At 43.8% G+C, this 20,000-nt stretch overlaps 1 protein-coding gene across 1 annotated transcript in view; it reads right to left on the reverse strand.

Moving 5' to 3' along the window:
- Nucleotides 1–14,890, reverse strand: part of LOC128695856 (zwei Ig domain protein zig-8) — a 317,928-nt gene extending 303,038 nt beyond the window's left edge. Inside the window, exons 1-2 of the mRNA XM_053786752.2 lie at nucleotides 14,855–14,890; nucleotides 4,848–5,549 (exon numbers count right to left, since the gene is read on the reverse strand). Coding sequence (XP_053642727.1) covers nucleotides 4,848–5,004 — 157 coding nt within the window. The 5' untranslated portion in view covers nucleotides 5,005–5,549; nucleotides 14,855–14,890. The remainder of the gene's footprint in view (nucleotides 1–4,847; nucleotides 5,550–14,854) is intronic.
- Between the last annotated feature and the right edge of the window lie 5,110 nt (nucleotides 14,891–20,000).

Consider the following 20,000-nt stretch of genomic DNA (forward strand, 5'->3'; position numbering starts at 1 on the left):
CTCCTCTGTCTGCCTCCCACTCACCTTCACTCCTTGGGCTGCCTCCCACTGCTGCCTCCCACTCACCTTCACTCCTCTGTCTGCCTCCCACTCACCTTCACTCCTCTGTCTGCCTCCCACTCACCTTCACTCCTCTGTCTGCCTCCCACTCACCTTCACTCCTCTGTCTGCCTCCCACTCACCTTCACTCCTCTGTCTGCCTCCCACTCACCTTCACTCCTCTGTCTGCCTCCCACTCACCTTCACTCCTCTGTCTGCCTCCCACTCACCTTCACTCCTCTGTCTGCCTCCCACTCACCTTCACTCCTCTGTCTGCCTCTCACTCACCTTTACTCCTCTGGCTGCCTCCCACTCACCTTCACTCCTCTGTCTACCTCCCACTCACCTTCACTCCTCTGTCTGCCTCCCACTCACCTTTACTCCTCTGTCTGCCTCCCACTCACCTTCACTCCTCAGTCTGCCTCTCACTCACCTTTACTCCTCTGGCTGCCTCCCACTCACCTTCACTCCTCTGTCTACCTCCCACTCACCTTCACTCCTCTGGCTGCCTCGTACTCACCTTCACTCCTTGGGCTGCCTCCCACTCACCTTCACTCCTCTGTCTGCCTCCCACTCACCTTCACTCCTCGGGCTGCCTCCCACTCACCTTCACTCCTCTGTCTGCCTCTCACTCACCTTCACTCCTCTGGCTGCCTCCCACTCACCTTCACTCCTCTGACTACCTCCCACTCACCTTCACTCCTCTGGCTGCCTCGTACTCACCTTCACTCCTTGGGCTGCCTCCCACTCACCTTCACTCCTCGGGCTGCCTCCCACTCACTCCTCTGGCTGCCTCCCACTCACCTTCACTCCTCTGGCTGCCTCCCACTCACCTTCACTCCTTGGGCTGCCTCCCACTCACCTTCACTCCTCGGGCTGCCTCCCACTCACCTTCACTCCTTGGGCTGCCTCCCACTCACCTTCACTCCTCTAGCTGCCTCCCACTCATCTTCACTCCTCGGGCTGCCTCCCACTCACCTTCACTCCTCGGTCTGCCTCCCACTCACCTTCACTCCTCGGGCTGCCTCCCACTCACCTTCACTCCTCGGGCTGCCTCCCACTCACCTTCACTCCTCTGTCTGCCTCCCACTCACCTTCACTCTTCTGTCTGCCTCTCACTCACCTTCACTCCTCTATCTGCCTCCCACTCACCTTCACTCCTCGGGCTGCCTCTCACTCACCTTCACTCCTCTGGCTGCCTCCCACTCACCTTCACTCCTCTGTCTACCTCCCACTCACCTTCACTCCTCTGGCTGCCTCCCACTCACCTTCACTCCTAGGGCTGCCTCCCACTCACCTTCACTCCTCGGGCTGCCTCCCACTCACTCCTCTGGCTGCCTCCCACTCACCTTCACTCCTCTGGCTGCCTCCCACTCACCTTCACTCCTTGGGCTGCCTCCCACTCACCTTCACTCCTCGGGCTGCATCCCACTCACCTTCACTCCTCGGGCTGCCTCCCACTCACCTTCACTCCTCTAGCTGCCTCCCACTCACCTTCACTCCTCTGGCTGCCTCCCACTCACCTTCACTCCTCTGTCTGCCTCCCACTCACCTTCACTCCTCGGGCTGCCTCCCACTCACCTTCACTCCTCGGGCTGCCTCCCACTCACCTTCACTCCTCTAGCTGCCTCCCACTCACCTTCACTCCTCTGGCTGCCTCCAACTCACCTTCACTCCTCTGTCTGCCTCCCACTCACCTTCACTCCTCGGGCTGCCTCCCACTCACCTTCACTCCTTTGGCTGCCTCCCACTCACCTTCACTCCTCTGGCTGCCTCCCACTCACCTTCACTCCTTGGGCTGCCTCCCACTCACCTTCACTCCTCGGGCTGCCTCCCACTCACCTTCACTCCTCGGGCTGCCTCCCACTCACCTTCACTCCTCGGGCTGCCTCCCACTCACCTTCACTCCTCGGGCTGCCTCCCACTCACCTTCACTCCTCTGTCTGCCTCCCACTCACCTTCACTCCTCTGTCTGCCTCCCACTCACCTTCACTCCTCTGTCTGCCTCCCACTCACCTTCACTCCTCGGGCTGCCTCCCACTCACCTTCACTCCTCTGGCTGCCTCCCACTCACCTTCATTCCTCTGGCTGCCTCCCACTCACCTTCACTCCTTGGGCTGCCTCCCACTCACCTTCACTCCTCGGGCTGCCTCCCACTCACCTTCACTCCTCGGGCTGCCTCCCACTCACCTTCACTCCTCGGTCTGCCTCCCACTCACCTTCACTCCTCGGTCTGCCTCCCACTCACCTTCACTCCTCGGGCTGCCTCCCACTCACCTTCACTCCTCCGGCTGCCTCCCACTCACCTTCACTCCTCTGGCTGCCTCCCACTCACCTTCACCACTTGGGCTGCCTCCCACTCACCTTCACTCCTCGGGCTGCCTCCCACTCACCTTCACTCCTCTGTCTGCCTCCCACTCACCTTCACTCCTCGGGCTGCCTCCCACTCACCTTCACTCCTCGGGCTGCCTCCCACTCACCTTCACTCCTCGGGCTGCCTCCCACTCACCTTCACTCCTCGGGCTGCCTCCCACTCACCTTCACTCCTCTGGCTGCCTCCCACTCACCTTCACTCCTCGGGCTGCCTCCCACTCACCTTCACTCCTCGGGCTGCCTCCCACTCACCTTCACTCCTCGGGCTGCCTCCCACTCACCTTCACTCCTCGGGCTGCCTCCCACTCACCTTCACTCCTCGGGCTGCCTCCCACTCACCTTCACTCCTCGGGCTGCCTCCCACTCACCTTCACTCCTCGGGCTGCCTCCCACTCACCTTCACTCCTCTGGCTGCCTCCTACTCACCTTCACTCCTTGGGCTGCCTCCCACTCACCTTCACTCCTTGGGCTGCCTCCCACTCACCTTCACTCCTCGGGCTGCCTCCCACTCACCTTCACCTCACCTTCTAATGTTTCAGCAACTTAAAAAAAAACATTTCGTAATAATATTTTCTCAGCATTTTTATGTAAATATTATAATATTAATGCATTTTTAAGTATTTTCTCATTAATATCTTCAAATTATTTTCATCAAGCCAAAAAACTGATTTTTTTTTTTAATTTTTTTTTCCATTTTTTTTTTTTTTTGTATTTTCTTTATTTTTTTCCACTTAAAACTTAAAGTTATAGAATTCACAAAATATTTAAGTCAATTAATTCTTGTTTTAGCATTTTGTTCCCTGTATTGATTGTCATTTATTTTCCAAACTTTGTATTTTCCTGTCTCTCTTTCTCTCTCTCTCTCTCTCTCTCTCTCTCTCTCTCTCTCTCTCTCTCTCTCGTATAACTGACAAAATCCCCAAGGCAATAAAAAAAAAAATCAAAATATGGTTTCTACGGGTTTGGAAATAAAAAAAACTGTCAACTTCGATAACAATGCTCCTAAAATAAGGCAAAATTTCTAACTTATAAAGCAGGAAAGATAATCTTCAAGTTTCTAAGAATCACATCAATCTCAGCGACGACAAACAAAAGTTTAATCTAATCTGAGTAAAATAAAACGTAATCATGTCGAACAGAAGGTCACAATACCGTGACTGGAACAATACTTAAATAACCCGCACATAGGAGAGAGAGGAGCTTATCACGACGTTTCGGTCCGACTTGGACCATTTACAATGTCTAAGTGAGACCGAAACGCCGTCGTAAGCTCCTCTCTCCCATGTTCCTGTTACATGTGTTTTGAGAAAAATGTAATTTGTATAAAGTACCTGACACATTTGCTCCAGCTTATTGTTCTTGCAGACACAGACAAATTTTCTCAGAATATGGGCGGTAATTACCTTAATGGAAGATTGTGAAATGTTACAATATAGATTCACTTCTACCTTTACCGCTAACTGTAACCTTTATCCTGCCTTCTCTCTCTCTCTCTCTCTCTCCACAATTCCTTTCCCCATTCACCGCTCCAACTTTATCTGTGATGATTCTTTCCTGTCACTTAATACCATAAACTACGCTCCCTTCGTCTCCCGGGAACTTGAACATTGCTGAGTAACCACGTGTGGGAACAGGGTGAGAGAGACAGGTAGCACACCCCAGAGACTAAGTAACCACGTGTGGCACCGAGGTGAGAAAGGTATCACGCCCCAGAGACTAAGTGACCAAGTGTAGGACCGGGTTGGGACAGGTAGCACGCCTCAGAGACTAAGTAACCACGTGTGGCACCGAGGTGAGATAGGTATCACGCCCCAGAGACTAAGTGACCAAGTGTAGGACCGGGTTGGGACAGGTAGCACGCCTCAGAGACTAAGTAACCACGTGTGGCACCGATGTGAAGCAGGCAGCACGCCCCAGAGACACTCTGACAACCCCAGCTAAATAATTCACCCCCTGCTGGTTGCGGAGATGCACGGGGTAGCCACAGGAGATCATCCCTGTTTACACGGGGATGCTTAGAATGACAGATGTGCTTATCTGGTAAAGGTTATCACCCGCACCTAAAACCTGAATATTTGAAATTCCCGTAGTTCCCCAGATGGAGAGGAAAACAATGAGGTCTAAAGTTGACGATCTGTATAGAAAGAAAATGGAAGACAGTACTGTCGCATAACAATAAAAACTACGAAATGCCTCGTATTCAGTAGAAATACATCAACTTTCTTCAACATGTGACATAAATACGTACAATACGAAACCCAACTCCTCCGTTAAAACTTACGAATCGAATTTCTGTACAACTTTCACCCTTACCAAATATCATTGAAATGAGGTTTTGTAGCCTGAAAATGAAAATCCCATCAAGCAGGGAAAGAATTCTCAATTTTAGCTTTGACTGACTACATAGAGAAAGAGACTACTGTAGAGATACTTACCATGGGCGACGGTGGGCGGGGTGATGAGTCCGTGGGCGGCAGCGAGCTGGGGGGTGACTCTGTGAGTATTTGCACACACGCAAAGGACCAGGAAGCAGACCCGTGGTATGCTTCCCCAGACATCCCGCATGTGTACCAGAGCTGGTAACAATCTCATTATGTGACTTGCTATCTTTCTGATGAGGATAAGTATGGCCAGCTCCTAAGTAGGTAGGGCAGGACTGCCCTGCCCCTCGTGTGAAGAACACGCCTGACCTTTCTTAACACATATCCACACCCATGATGGTAATTCTACTCTCTTTATCAATATTTCAGTTTAATCAATGTAAATGTTGCTTTTTTTTAATCACAATATACACTAAGGAAAGATCTAAACTTAGTTATAGAGATACTTTTTTGGTCATTGATCAAATGAATCTATAATTTATAAGACGTTTAAATATTTTTTTAAACCATAAGGTTCAAGTCATCATCAGGTTTATACAACATTAAACTATCAAGTTATCAGGTGTTCAGGTCGTTTTTTTAAACAATCAGTGTTCAAGTCAACTTTCAATCAGATTATACAATTATCAGATCTCAATCCATGCTTTATTCAACCTGTCAATTTACATATCAGTTGGGTTTCAATCAATCTGATGCTCAATTAATCAGATTCTCTTGGTTTCCACCGAAATTAACAATAAAACTGAAGCTGCCTTCCTGTAATAATGAAAGAGCAAATTACACTAATTAACCTGGGGACCCTCAGCTCTCCTTCAAGCAATTAGAAAATTAAGGTGGTGGCAGGGTGTAATCACGAGAGGTAATACCAAGTCTTCTGACGGAGATGCCAAGGTTGGTCTCCCTCCCTCCCTCTCTCTCTGGGGTTTAATCTCTCAATCTCTTCGATGGTGCCATCTTGCCTTAACCCCCCCTCCCACGTAACACCAACCACCTCACCTCCCTTTTGACTTCCCACGTCTCCCCCTAATCGTTCCCTATCTCCCAGTCCGTCACCCCTTCCCTTTCACTGCTCGCATCACCATTTAACCCCTTCACTCACTTACCAAACTCACCAAATCTTTTAAAAGTCTTGGGTAGTGAGGCCAGCAGCCTCATCACATTACCCTCACCATCACTACAACACACCATTATCACAGTCAACACTATCCTCACCATCACCATCCCCTCACCATCGCTGCACCGAACACTGTGTTGCTGGCTCCTGCTTTATCCTCTTTCATTAAGCGATTAATGTGTCTCAATAATTCACCCTTGTTTTGTTGACCCACAATAGATGACTTTAATTAAAGACTCTGTCCAAATCTAAGATGTAGCTCTTATTTTTTTATATATATTTCCTGATGCATCTTTTTTGCTTTTAACAAGAGAAACACATGAACATACTTTGTAAAAAACACACAAGTTGCGAACTGGAGCAGTTTGCCTCTTCAATATAATAATAATAATAATAATAATAATAATAATAATAATAATAATAATAATAATAATAATAATAATAATAATAATAATAATAATAATAATAATAATTATTATTATTATTATTATTATTATTATTATTTATTTTTAATATAATAATAATAATAATCATAATAATAATAATAATAATAATAATAATAATTATTATTATTATTATTATTATTATTATTTATTTTTAATATAATAATAATAATAATAATAATTATTATTATTATTATTATTATTATTATTATTATTATTATTATTATTATTATTATTATTATTATTATTATTACTTTTATTATTATTATTATTATTATTATTATTATTATTATTATTATTATTTAGAGTTTCTTAAACCACCAGCATCCCGTGTGTAACAACCAGCATCCCGTGTGTAACAACCAGCATCCCGTGTGTAACAACCAGCATCCCGTGTGTAACAACCAGCATCCCGTGTGTAACAACCAGCATCCTGTGTGTAACAACCAGCATCCCGTGTGTAACAACCAGCATCCCGTGTGTAACAACCAGCATCCCGTGTGTAACAACCAGCATCCCGTGTGTAACAACCAGCATCCCGTGTGTAACAACCAGCATCCCGTGTGTAACAACCAGCATCCCGTGTGTAACAACCAGCATCCCGTGTGTAACAACCAGCATCCCGTGTGTAACAACCAGCATCCCGTGTGTAACAACCAGCATCCCGTGTGTAACAACCAGCATCCCGTGTGTAACAACCAGCATTCCGTGTGTAACAACCAGCATCCTGTGTGTAACAACCAGCATCCCGTGTGTAACAACCAGCATCCCGTGTGTAACAACCAGCATCCCGTGTGTAACAACCAGCAACCCGTGTGTAACAACCAGCATCCCGTGTGTAACAACCAGCATCCCGTGTGTAACAACCAGCATCCCGTGTGTAACAACCAGCATCCCGTGTGTAACAACCAGCATCCCGTGTGTAACAACCAGCATCCCGTGTGTAACAACCAGCATCCCGTGTGTAACAACCAGCATCCCGTGGGTAACAACCACCACCATCCCGTGTGTAACAACTACCAGCATCCCGTGTGTAACAACTACCAGCATCCCGTGTGTAACAACTACCACCATCCCGTGTGTAACAACTACCACCATCCCGTGTGTAACAACTACCACCATCCCGTGTGTAACAACTACCAGCATCCCGTGTGTAACAACTACCAGCATCACGTGTGTAACAACTACCACCATCCCGTGTGTAACAACCACCACCCTCCCGTGTGTAACAACTACCAGCATCCCGTGTGTAACAACTACCAGCATCCCGTGTGTAACAACTACCAGCATCCCGTGTGTAACAACTACCAGCATCCCGTGTGTAACAACCACCATCCCGTGTGTAACAACCAGCATCCCGTGTGTAACAACTACCAGCATCCCGTGTGTAACAACTACCACCATCCCGTGTGTAACAACCACCACCATCCCGTGTGTAACAACTACCACCATCCCGTGTGTAACAACTACCACCATCCCGTGTGTAACAACCACCATCCCGTGTGTAACAACTACCAGCATCCCGTGTGTAACAACTACCAGCATCCCGTGTGTAACAACTACCAGCATCCCGTGTGTAACAACTACCACCATCCCGTGTGTAACAACTACCACCATCCCGTGTGTAACAACTACCACCATCCCGTGTGTAACAACTACCACCATCCCGTGTGTAACAACCACCACCATCCCGTATGTAACAACTACCACCATCCCGTGTGTAACAACTACCAGCATCCCGTGTGTAACAACTACCAACATCCCGTGTGTAATAACTACCAGCATCCCGTGTGTAACAACTACCAGCATCCCGTGTGTAACAACTACCACCATCCCGTGTGTAACAACCACCACCATACCGTGTGTAACAACTACCACCATCCCGTGTGTAACAACCACCACCATCCCGTGTGTAACAACTACCACCATCCCGTGTGTAACAACTACCAACATCCCGTGTGTAACAACTACCAGCATCCCGTGTGTAACAACTACCAGCATCCCGTGTGTAACAACTACCACCATCCCGTGTGTAACAACTACCAGCATCCCGTGTGTAACAACTACCACCATCCCGTGTGTAACAACCACCACCATACCGTGTGTAACAACTACCACCATCCCGTGTTACCACCATCCCGTGTGTAACAACTACCTCCATCCCGTGTGTAACAACTACCTCCATCCCGTATGTAACAACGACCAGCATCCCGTGTGTAACAACTACCAGCATCCCGTGTGTAACAACTACCACCATCCCGTGTATAACAACTAACACCATCCCGTGTGTAACAACTACCACCATCCCGTCTGTAACAACCACCACCATATCGTGTGTAACAACTACCACCATCCCGTGTGTAACAACTACCACCATCCCGTGTGTAACAACTACCACCATCCCGTGTGTAACAACTACCAACATCCCGTGTGTAACAACTACCAGCATCCCGTGTGTAACAACTACCAGCATCCCGTGTGTAACAACTACCAGCATCCCGTGTGTAACAACCACCACCATACCGTGTGTAACAACTACCACCATCCCGAGTGTAACAACTACCACCATCCCGTGTGTAACAACTACCACCATCCCGTGTGTAACAACTACCACCATCCCGTGTGTAACAACTACCTCCATCCCGACCATCCCGAGTGTAACAACTACCACCATCCCGTGTGTAACAACTACCACCATCCCGTGTGTAACAACTACCACCATCCCGTGTGTAACAACTACCACCATCCCGTGTGTAACAACTACCACCATCCCGTATGTAACAACTACCACCATCCCGTGTGTAACAACTACCTCCATCCCGTTTGTAACAACTACCTCCATCCCGTATGTAACAGCTACCACCATCCCGTGTGTAACAACTACCTCCATCCCGTGTGTAACAACTACCGCCATCCCGTATGTAACAACTACCACCATCCCGTGTGTAACAACTACCAGCATCCCGTGTGTAACAACTACCTCCATCCCGTGTGTAACAACTACCACCATCCCGTGTGTAACAACTACCACCACCCCGTGTGTAACAACTACCACCATCCCGTGTGTAACAACTACCACCATCCCGTATGTAACAACTACCACCATCCCGTGTGTAACAACTACCACCATCCCGTGTGTAACAACTACCACCATCCCGTATGTAACAACTACCACCATCCCGTGTGTAACAACTACCGCCATCCCGTGTGTAACAACTACCACCATCCCGTGTGTAACAACTACCACCATCCCGTGTATAGCAACTACCACCATCCCGCGTGTAGCAACTACCAGCATCCCGTATGTAACAACTACCACCATCCCGTATGTAACAACTACCACCATCCCGTGTGTAACAACTACCACCATCCCGTGTGTAACAACTACCACCATCCCGTATGTAACAACTACCACCATCCCGTATGTAACAACTACCACCATCCCGTGTGTAACAACTACCACCATCCCGTGTGTAAAAACTACCACCATCCCGTGTGTAACAACCACCACCATCCCGTATGTAACAACTACCACCATCCCGTGTGTAACAACTACCAGCATCCCGTGTGTAACAACCACCACCATCCCGTATGTAACAACTACCAGAATCCCGTGTGTAACAACTACCACCATCCCGTGTGTAACAACTACCACCATCCCGTGTGTAACAACCACCACCATCCCGTGTGTAACAACTACCAGCATCCCGTGTGTAACAACTACCAGCATCCCGTGTGTAACAACTACCACCATCCCGTGTGAAACAACTACCTCCATCCCGTGTGTAGCAACTACCAGCATCCCGTGTGTAACAACCACCACCATACCGTGTGTAAGAACTACCACCATCCCGTGTATAACAACTACCACTATCCCGTGTGTAACAACTACCACATCCCCTGTGTAACAACTACCACCATCCCGTGTGTAACAACTACCACCATCCCGTGTATAACAACTACCACCATCCAGTATGTAACAACTACCACCATCCCGTGTGTAACAACTACCTCCATCCCGTGTGTAACAACTACCTCCATCCCGTATTTAACAACGACCAGCATCCCGTGTGTAACAACTACCACCATCCCGTGTATAACAACTAACACCATCCCGTGTGTAACAACTACCACCATCCCGTATGTAACAACTACCACCATCCCGTGTGTAACAACTACCTCCATCCCGTGTGTAACAACTACCTCCATCCCGTATGTAACAACTACCACCATCCCGTGTGTAACAACTACCACCATCCCGTGTGTAACAACTACCACCATCCCGTGTGTAACAACTACCACCATCCCGTGTGTAACAACTACCACCATCCCGTGTGTAACAACTACCACCATCCCGTGTGTAACAACTACCTCCATCCCGTGTGTAACAACTACCAGCATCTCGTGTGTAACAACTACCAGCATCCCGTGTGTAACAACTACCAGCATCTCGTGTGTAACAACTACCAACATCCCGTGTGTAACAACTACCACCATCCCGTGTGTAACAACTACCACCATCCCGTGTGTAACAACTACCACCATCCCGTGTGTAACAACTACCACCATCCCGTGTGTAACAACTACCACCATCCCGTATGTAACAACTACCACCATCCCGTGTGTAACAACTACCAGCATCCCGTGTGTAACAACTACCACCATCCCGTATGTAACAACTACCACCATCCCGTGTGTAACAACTACCGCCATCCCGTGTGTAACAACTACCACCATCCCGTGTGTAACAACTACCACCATCCCGTGTATAGCAACTACCACCATCCCGCGTGTAGCAACTACCAGCATCCCGTATGTAACAACTACCACCATCCCGTATGTAACAACTACCACCATCCCGTGTGTAACAACTACCACCATCCCGTGTGTAACAACTACCACCATCCCGTATGTAACAACTACCACCATCCCGTATGTAACAACTACCACCATCCCGTGTGTAACAACTACCACCATCCCGTGTGTAACAACTACCACCATCCCGTATGTAACAACTACCACCATCCCGTGTGTAACAACTACCACCATCCCGTATGTAACAACTACCACCATCCCGTATGTAACAACTACCACCATCCCGTGTGTAACAACTACCTCCATCCCGTGTGTAACAACTACCACCATCCCGTGTGTAACAACTACCTCCATCCCGTATGTAACAACTACCAGCATCCCGTATGTAACAACTACCACCATCCCGTATGTAACAACTACCACCATCCCGTATGTAACAACTACCACCATCCCGTGTGTAACAACTACCACCATCCCGAGTGTAACAACTACCACCATCCCGTGTGTAACAACTACCACCATCCCGTGTGTAACAACTACCACCATCCCGCACCATCCCGTGTGTAACAACTACCACCATCCCGTGTGTAACAACCACCACCATACCGTGTGTAACAATTACCACCATCCCGTGTGTAACAACTACCACCATCCCGTGTGTAACAACTACCACCATCCCGTGTGTAACAACTACCACCATCCCGTGTGTAACAACCACCACCATACCGTGTGTAACAATTACCACCATCCCGTGTGTAACAACTACCACCATCCCGTGTGTAACAACTACCATCATCCCGTGTGTAACAACTACCACCATCCCGTGTATAGCAACTACCACCATCCCGTGTATAGCAACTACCACCATCCCGTGTGTAAAAATATTCCTCTATTTCATATGCATCATTGATTTTAGTTGCCTCATAAACAAGAATTTCTTATTGTCCTCAGACTGCAACAACTGCAAGTGTGTATATATATACATATATATATATATATATATATATATATATATATATATATATATATATATATATATATATATATATATATATATATATATATATATATATATATATATATATATATATATATATATATATATATATATAAGCTACAACACTGAGCCACGAAGCTTACAATAGGAAGACTTTACTAACAACACTTGTTGCATCATGTGCTAATGTAATCACAGTCATAAACACTTATGGACTTTTAACGCCTGAAACAGAAATGCTGAAATTCGACCGTGTTAGAGCCCCTGCTCTGAGCAATCACAGAATTAGCTTCAATGCGAGGTATTCAGGGGATCCGGGTAGCCGGACTTTAGTTCTGGAGGGGGTGAGTACAGAGGAAATGCAAGACAACGACTGAATGAATGCTGGTGAATGTGTTTCGTCTCTTTATTTTTTTGGTACACTCTACCTCGGTGGGAGACGGCCATTGTCCAATGAAAAATGATTAGACAATAAGGATCCAGTAACCAGGATAAGATGAGCACTAAGCCTTCCTTTCACAGCAGTTCCATCTTGTTGTTGGTCCCCTAAACACGAATTACTATTGCAGTCAGACGTCTCTTTGCATACATCTCACCTATCTCGCTATCCCATTCCGATAAAGGCTAATTCTCCCACTGCCGAGTCATTACATAAAGCAATATTAACAACATTATTGTCCTGGATGAGACAATTCTCGGAGGTAATTTGTCCCTACGTCTCGCAGTATCTTGTTCTTGAAGACGGTCACACAGATAGGCAGGAGCAGACATCTGGTAGTGTCTCTGTGGATGAGGGCTCTATTAAGGCACCCTGTAGGAGAGCAACGTAACTTATCGTGAACTGAAGCTGAGGCAGCAAGCTAACGAGACGCGAAAAGCAAAGTAAAACTATGCTTCAGAGCTTTATCAAAACTTTACTTCAGAGCTTTATCAAAACTTTACTTCAGAGCTTTATCAAAACTTCTCTCAGTACTGAGCGGTGCGGTGGCTTTGCATATAAAGGCTGACTCTGCATTAAGTGGCTTAATGCATGTAGCTGGGTTTTTTTCTCGTTAATAACTTCTGTGTTTTATGATTTTTGGATACCAGCAAATGTACACCAGAGACGTTCTTCCAGCTTCACAAAATACTTGCAGAAGAACTTTGAGCACCACAAACGCTTATAAGAGCGCTTATACGAACACTAACACAATTCCAGAAGTACCTCAAGCAACACACTTCCAGAATCACTTCCAGTAACCCTCACAGAATCACTTCCAGCAACACTCACAGAAGCACTTCTAGCAAGGCACTTTCAGTAAGACACGCTCACAGAATCACTTCCAGCAACACACTCCCACAGAATCACTTCCAACAGCACACTTCCATAGATTCGCTTCCAGCAACACACTCCCACAGAAACACTTCCAGCAACACACTCCCACAGAATTACTCCCAACAGTACACTTCCACAAAATCACTTCCAGCAACTCACATCCACAGAATCACTTCCAGCAACACACTCTCACAGAAACACTTCCAGCAACACGCTCATAAAACTATGGATCCTACAATTCTTGTGTGGACTTGGGAAAGAGATTTATGTCCATCAAACATTTCCCATGAGCAGTAGCTAGAGTCAGTGTGATTGATCTGTGTTACCTCATAGTGATTTGTGTGTTAGCTCCTAGTTAATTATGCTGTCAGCAATAGCAGTGTGCGTTAATTATGCTATCTGCTATACCACTGCTCACATATATATATATATATATATATATATATATATATATATATATATATATATATATATATATATATATATATATATATATATATATATATATATATATATATATATATATATATATATATATATATATATATATATATATATATATATATATATATATATATATATATATATATATATATATATATATATATATATATATATATATATATATATATATATATATATATATATATATATATATATATATATATATATATATATATATATATATATATATATATATATATATATATATATATATGTGGAAGGATTTTTGTTAAAGCTTTTTTTAAGAAATGTTTAGGAACTACTGAAGAAAAAGAGAATAAGATGATGTGTTTTACATCAGTCTTGTAGCATATTTAAGACATTTTTACAAATGCAAATTGTTCGTGCCAGCACCGAAAAAATGTAATTCATTTATTAAATGGATAGCTGGTACCAACTTGCTAGTTATACTGATATATACACCGAGTGTGTATGTCGAGTGGTTTGTCTCGTTGTGTATATACCCTGAGAATTTACTTTAATTCTGGTGGTGAACAGGTTACATGCAGCCTTAGCGACCTTCGTATAGTCGATAGCCTTTAAACTCCCTTTAAGTACCCAACCATTTCGCGTAATTCATTGTCAAATAAAGGCGTCAATGTCCTTTCTGCCCTTGAAAAATAATTATGTATGCACTTAAAGCACTTCAGTTACCACACACTCAACAAACTTTTTGATAGCATCACAGACGTTAACGAAAGCAGATCACCAGTTACAATCGCTATTATAGCGACTTTCGGTAGAATGTTTTACCACAGTGGAATGTAAGCACAATACTTCTGTGTTAAATACACTGACACGGGAAAACCACCGGTCTTGTCCCCCTCCCCCGGTATAGATAGCATGCAGGAAGCCAGTGTTCGCGCCACGGACCACCGTCACACACGTCCTTACATCTCGCACTCCGGGGGGAAACTGGAAGCTCTCAACGATTCCAGCTGTCCTGTACCTCCCTCCCTCCATTCTTCCCTTCCTCCCTCCCTTTCTCCCTCCCTTCTTTCCCCCTCTATATGCCCCCATCCCCCCATACCCACAGCTGCCACCGCAAATGCCTTTATTCTCCCTGTTTTATTCTGTGACAGGATCTCAGTCAGAACGACTTCTGCAGCAGCAGCTGTGACTGCACTTCTCTGACACCACCTACGCTCCTTTTTCTATGCTGGTGTCAGCCTTCGTAAAAGTACATATACACTCGCGGATTATTTATAAGAGGCCTCGTCCATCAGTGTACTGGTTCATGAATGAGGATTTGTCTGGTGTGCTCTCATAGTGCTCGCTCTGTCTTCAGTTGGGTGGTCATGGCGAACTACTGCTCTTAACATAGACGAGCAAACGTTATAGAGTAAGCTTTTATTGAGACAATGTTATGAGACAATGTAGAGCTTCATCAAGTCATAACTTAATAAGACTCTTCATATGTCGAAACACTGTTCCAGTGAAACATTGCTTTGCGACCTTTCTTCTCTTCATTACATTGTGTACACAAATTAGATCGATCATGCTATAACCCTCACTCTGAACAAGTCATAAGGGTTGAAACTGCTTTCTTCATATATTTTTTTTTATGAACGATTGGGTTGTGGTAGGCGCAACTTGGAAATCCACACTGTATTAAGTCCCCTTTGTTACTCTGTTGTCCCGCTAACATAATTCATCTAATACTGCTCTGTGTAACTGTGGGCTGGAATTTAGTTTTTCCCCGTATACAACAATCTGTTACACTGCGCTGCGGGGAGGCTCAAACGAGTGCGCTGTGTGTGTGTGTGTGTGTGTGTGTGTGTGTGTGTGTGTGTGTGTGTGTGTGTGTGTGAGTGTGTGTGTGTGTATGTGTGTGTGTGTGTGTGTTTAATTGCAAATTTATAATTACGTTTATGTTGCTGCAGGATCAGTGTTATGCTTGTTGTTTTCCGTCTTTAATATTTTATCATGCGTTTTTCTATAATTTCCATTGGTTGTGGTATTTACTACTTGACACTTTAATACATTCCATCTCAGAAATAAAGAGTACTGTTGTCTGTTCCTCTCCACTTTTTTCTCCATTTACAAACTGTGGACTCTTGCTTTCCCTGTGTGTGTACTTAATTATATCTGGTTACTGGTCGCTTTTGGATTCGATAGTCCTATTGTACCTCTTCTTAAAGCTATGTATGGGCACTGCCTTTAACACTCCACTGTCCAGGCCATTCCACCTTTTGACTACTCTAAGGCTGAAGAAATGTTTCCTAACATCCCTCTGACTCATCTATGTTTACAACTTCCAGCTATGCCCTTGTGTTTCTGCTTACCGTCTTCCGAATAATTTATCCCTCCTAACATACCAATACCTCTCAGTATTTCGTACGTTATCAAATCACCTCTAGTTTATTTGTCTTCCAATCTTATAAGGTTTATTCCCTTTAATCTCTTTTCAAAAGTCTTAATACTTAGCTCTGGAACAAATCTCATTGCAAGAATCTTCACTTTCTTTAGTTTCTCGACATGCTTGATCAATTTTGACTTCCATGTTGGTGTTGCATACTGCAACATGACCCTGACTGTTTAGGTTCCTGAAAGCTAATTTAAGATTTGCCAGACGTGCGTTTGATGTGCACCTCAGGTGATATACTAAGTACCGTGGTCATACCCGAGGTCATCCCGAGGACCTTCTCCTTGTGTGAGGTTAGTAGCCTCTGACCCCACACTAGTATTCCGTTTTTCGATCTCTTTTGCCTGTCCCTAATTCTCAGAACTTTGCATTTGCTGAGGTTATATTCTAATAACCACTTTTCAGACCACACCTGCGGCCTGTATGTGTGTGTGTGTGTGTGTGTAATGAAGTTTAAAAATAGGTAAAACTTGTCGGTATTACCTTAATTAACAACCAAATTAGCTGGCATGCAATAAAATTATTTCTTTGATCCTGCTTTGCTTCAATAAAACCCCTCAATTCCACTTCATTAGTCTGGTTTGTTTGCTCTTGACAAAACTTGATGAGCTTAGCCAGGCTCTACATAGCAGAGGTCAGAATATGTTAAACGAGGTTAGATGGAGTGCTTCAAGTGTGTGTGTGTGTGTGTGTGTGTGTGTGTGTGTGTGTGTGTGTGTGTGTGTGTGTGTGTGTGTATGTGTGTGTGTGTGTGTGTGTGTGTGTGTGTGTATGTGTGTGTGTGTGTGTGTGTGTGTGTGTGTTTGTGTGTGAAGTAAGCACTCTACGGTCCTCATATACATGTCAAGTCAAACATTAAGAACTTAAATATTTTGTTCAGCTTTTCACTCTACTGAAATGTTGGCTGTTCCCAATGTACACAAAGTACACTATCTTTATCATGTTAATAAAGTGGGTGCAGGATTTTCCTTAATTGTCCTGTTAAGGTAAGAGATTGATTGTCTCTTTTTAAACTACACTACTTGCAACACTGATCTCGTGCAAGGAGTCACATGACCGTGACACATGCTCATAGTGCATCTAGAATCAATTAAAGTGTTGATGCAGAGATGCAGAAGCAAGATGCCACCAGCCCCTCTGGAGGGCTGAGTCCCTCAGAGAGCTGAAAGGGCTGAAAGGGGCTGAAGGGGGGCTGATACCCCCCTCCTGGAGAAATTTCTCCACAGGCCTCGCCTTTCCCTGATAAACGACCTAGTCTCGTATTTCCAACATAAACGACGTGGTCTCGCATTTCCATCACAAACAAGGTGGCCTCGTACACTCGCATCCAACAATCAGGTCTCGTAGCCTTCCCTAATAAACCCTCTTTCATGCAATTCCTCTCCGTATAATTTTAAAACAAATGCACTCAAAAAATTCTACTAATTATGCATAACTTTTGACGAAATAATAATAATAATTAATACCCCGCCCCTCTTTGCTCTTCATAATTTTCCATTATCCTTTTATGGTGCAATTTTGCTCACTTGCTGCTACCATGTAAAGTTATTTACATAATTAAATCCCCTAAATTTATGGTTATTTCCCTTCATCATAATACTCTATTGCTCTCCTATATTATAAAGCATAATATATATATATATATATATATATATATATATATATATATATATATATATATATATATATATATATATATATATATATATATATATATATATATATATATATATATATATATATATATATATATATATATATATATATATATATATATATATATATATATATATATATATATATATATATATATATATATATATATATATATATATACCTGGAGAGAGTTCCGGGGGTCAACGCCCCCGCGGACCCGGTCTGTGACCAGGCCTCATGGTGAATCAGGGCCTGATGAACCAGGCTGTTACTGCTGGCCGCACGTAATCCAACGTACGAACCACAACCCGCCTGATCAGGTACTTAACTCACTCTATCATCAGGCACTTCTCAAAATCAAAGAAAATAAACAATGGGAACCAGATTTAAACATATTCTGAATATCAGATTAACATGATAGAAAATATATAATAGCAAGGAATAAATATGAAATCAATAATTCTAGACACAAAGTAATACCCAGGGAAGACATGTTTAGTGGTGGAGGCTCGATTCTCCGTCTGACAATCGCGAGACCCGTCCCTGCCGGTGTGGCTGCGAATAATTCAGAGCCTTCGACTTTATTCACTAACTATTGCATGAAAGCTTTACTTTTAATAAGCTTTCCCTGTTGAACCAGCTTAGTTGGTGCATCAGGTCACACCGTGGTGTTCAGGGAGGTGTTCTGAGCGCATGCTCGGAAAGAGTACAGGGAATGCAAAGAGAATTGAGAGTAGTACACAAAGAGTGAAGCAAGTACAAAATTAACGGGAGAAAATAAACCCTACAGATAGTATCGAAAGCACTGAGAGTACAGAGAGTACAAAAAATATTAAGAGTACAGAAAGCACAGCAAATGAAATATGAATTTCGCCTCTGCAGCAAAAACATTCAATATCGATACTAAAACATACAATATTAGCAATAAAACACACACAGTATCATTAATAAAACACAGTATCGTCATAAAACACAATACCACAATAAAACACACTGTTAGCAATAAAATATATAGTATGAATAATGACAAGGGCAGGTTAAAGAAAAGGAGACGAGTACATAAGAAAAACAGACGAGTACATAAGGAAAACAAACGAGTATATAAGAAAATCAGACGAGTACATAACAAAAACAAGCGAATGCATAACAAATAGACGAGTACATAAGAAAAACAGACAAGTACATAAAAATAGATGAATACATACGAAAAACAGAAGACTACATAAGAAAAACAGATGAGTACATAAGAAAAACAGATGAGTACATAAGAAAAATACACGAGTACATAACAAAAACAAACGGATGCATAAAAAATAGACGAGTACGTAAGAAAAACAGAAAACTGCATAAGAGAAAACGGACGAGTACGTAAGAGAAACAGACGAGTACAAAACAAAATATTCTTTCATATTAAGGTGCGTCATTTTGTTGCAGTGTTGACAGAGGGAACTACAAAGTTTCATGAAATGCAAATTACTTTGCCATTATAAGTGCAGAATCATGTCTGACATTCGTTAATATCATCGTTAAACATTCATGTCGGATGTATATGTTAATGTTTAACGAGCCCAGGACAAAAATAACTGAAAAAAAAATTTTCACGAGATGTGTTAAGATTTCTTTAATACTCTTTAACGGAGGTAATTTTATTTTTTTTATGGAATTTGTCTCTTAGAATTGGCTTCTGCTAGTAGAAAAATATACTAGAAAACGGCATAGTAATTTTCTTATAGAATAGCTGACTGAAAGGTATTTCTGTGTATTTTTGTTATTCTGGGTTTTAGCGAAGTTATTCTTCAGTATTTATTAAAATTTAACGTTATGTGTTTACGATGCGAGGTTGAAGGATTCAATACTCTGTCAATATCGCTGCTTGGGGTTGAGTAAGGGGATTCAGAGAGCTACTGTATTTTGTTTTTAATGAATGAAAGACTTAGCGAACTCCGCTTAAAGGGATTCAGAGCACCAGTGAATTCACATTTCGACCTGATACTTTTA

This window comes from Cherax quadricarinatus, chromosome 41 (assembly GCF_038502225.1).
Source record: "Cherax quadricarinatus isolate ZL_2023a chromosome 41, ASM3850222v1, whole genome shotgun sequence".
Classification (NCBI taxonomy): Eukaryota; Metazoa; Arthropoda; class Malacostraca; order Decapoda; family Parastacidae; genus Cherax; species Cherax quadricarinatus.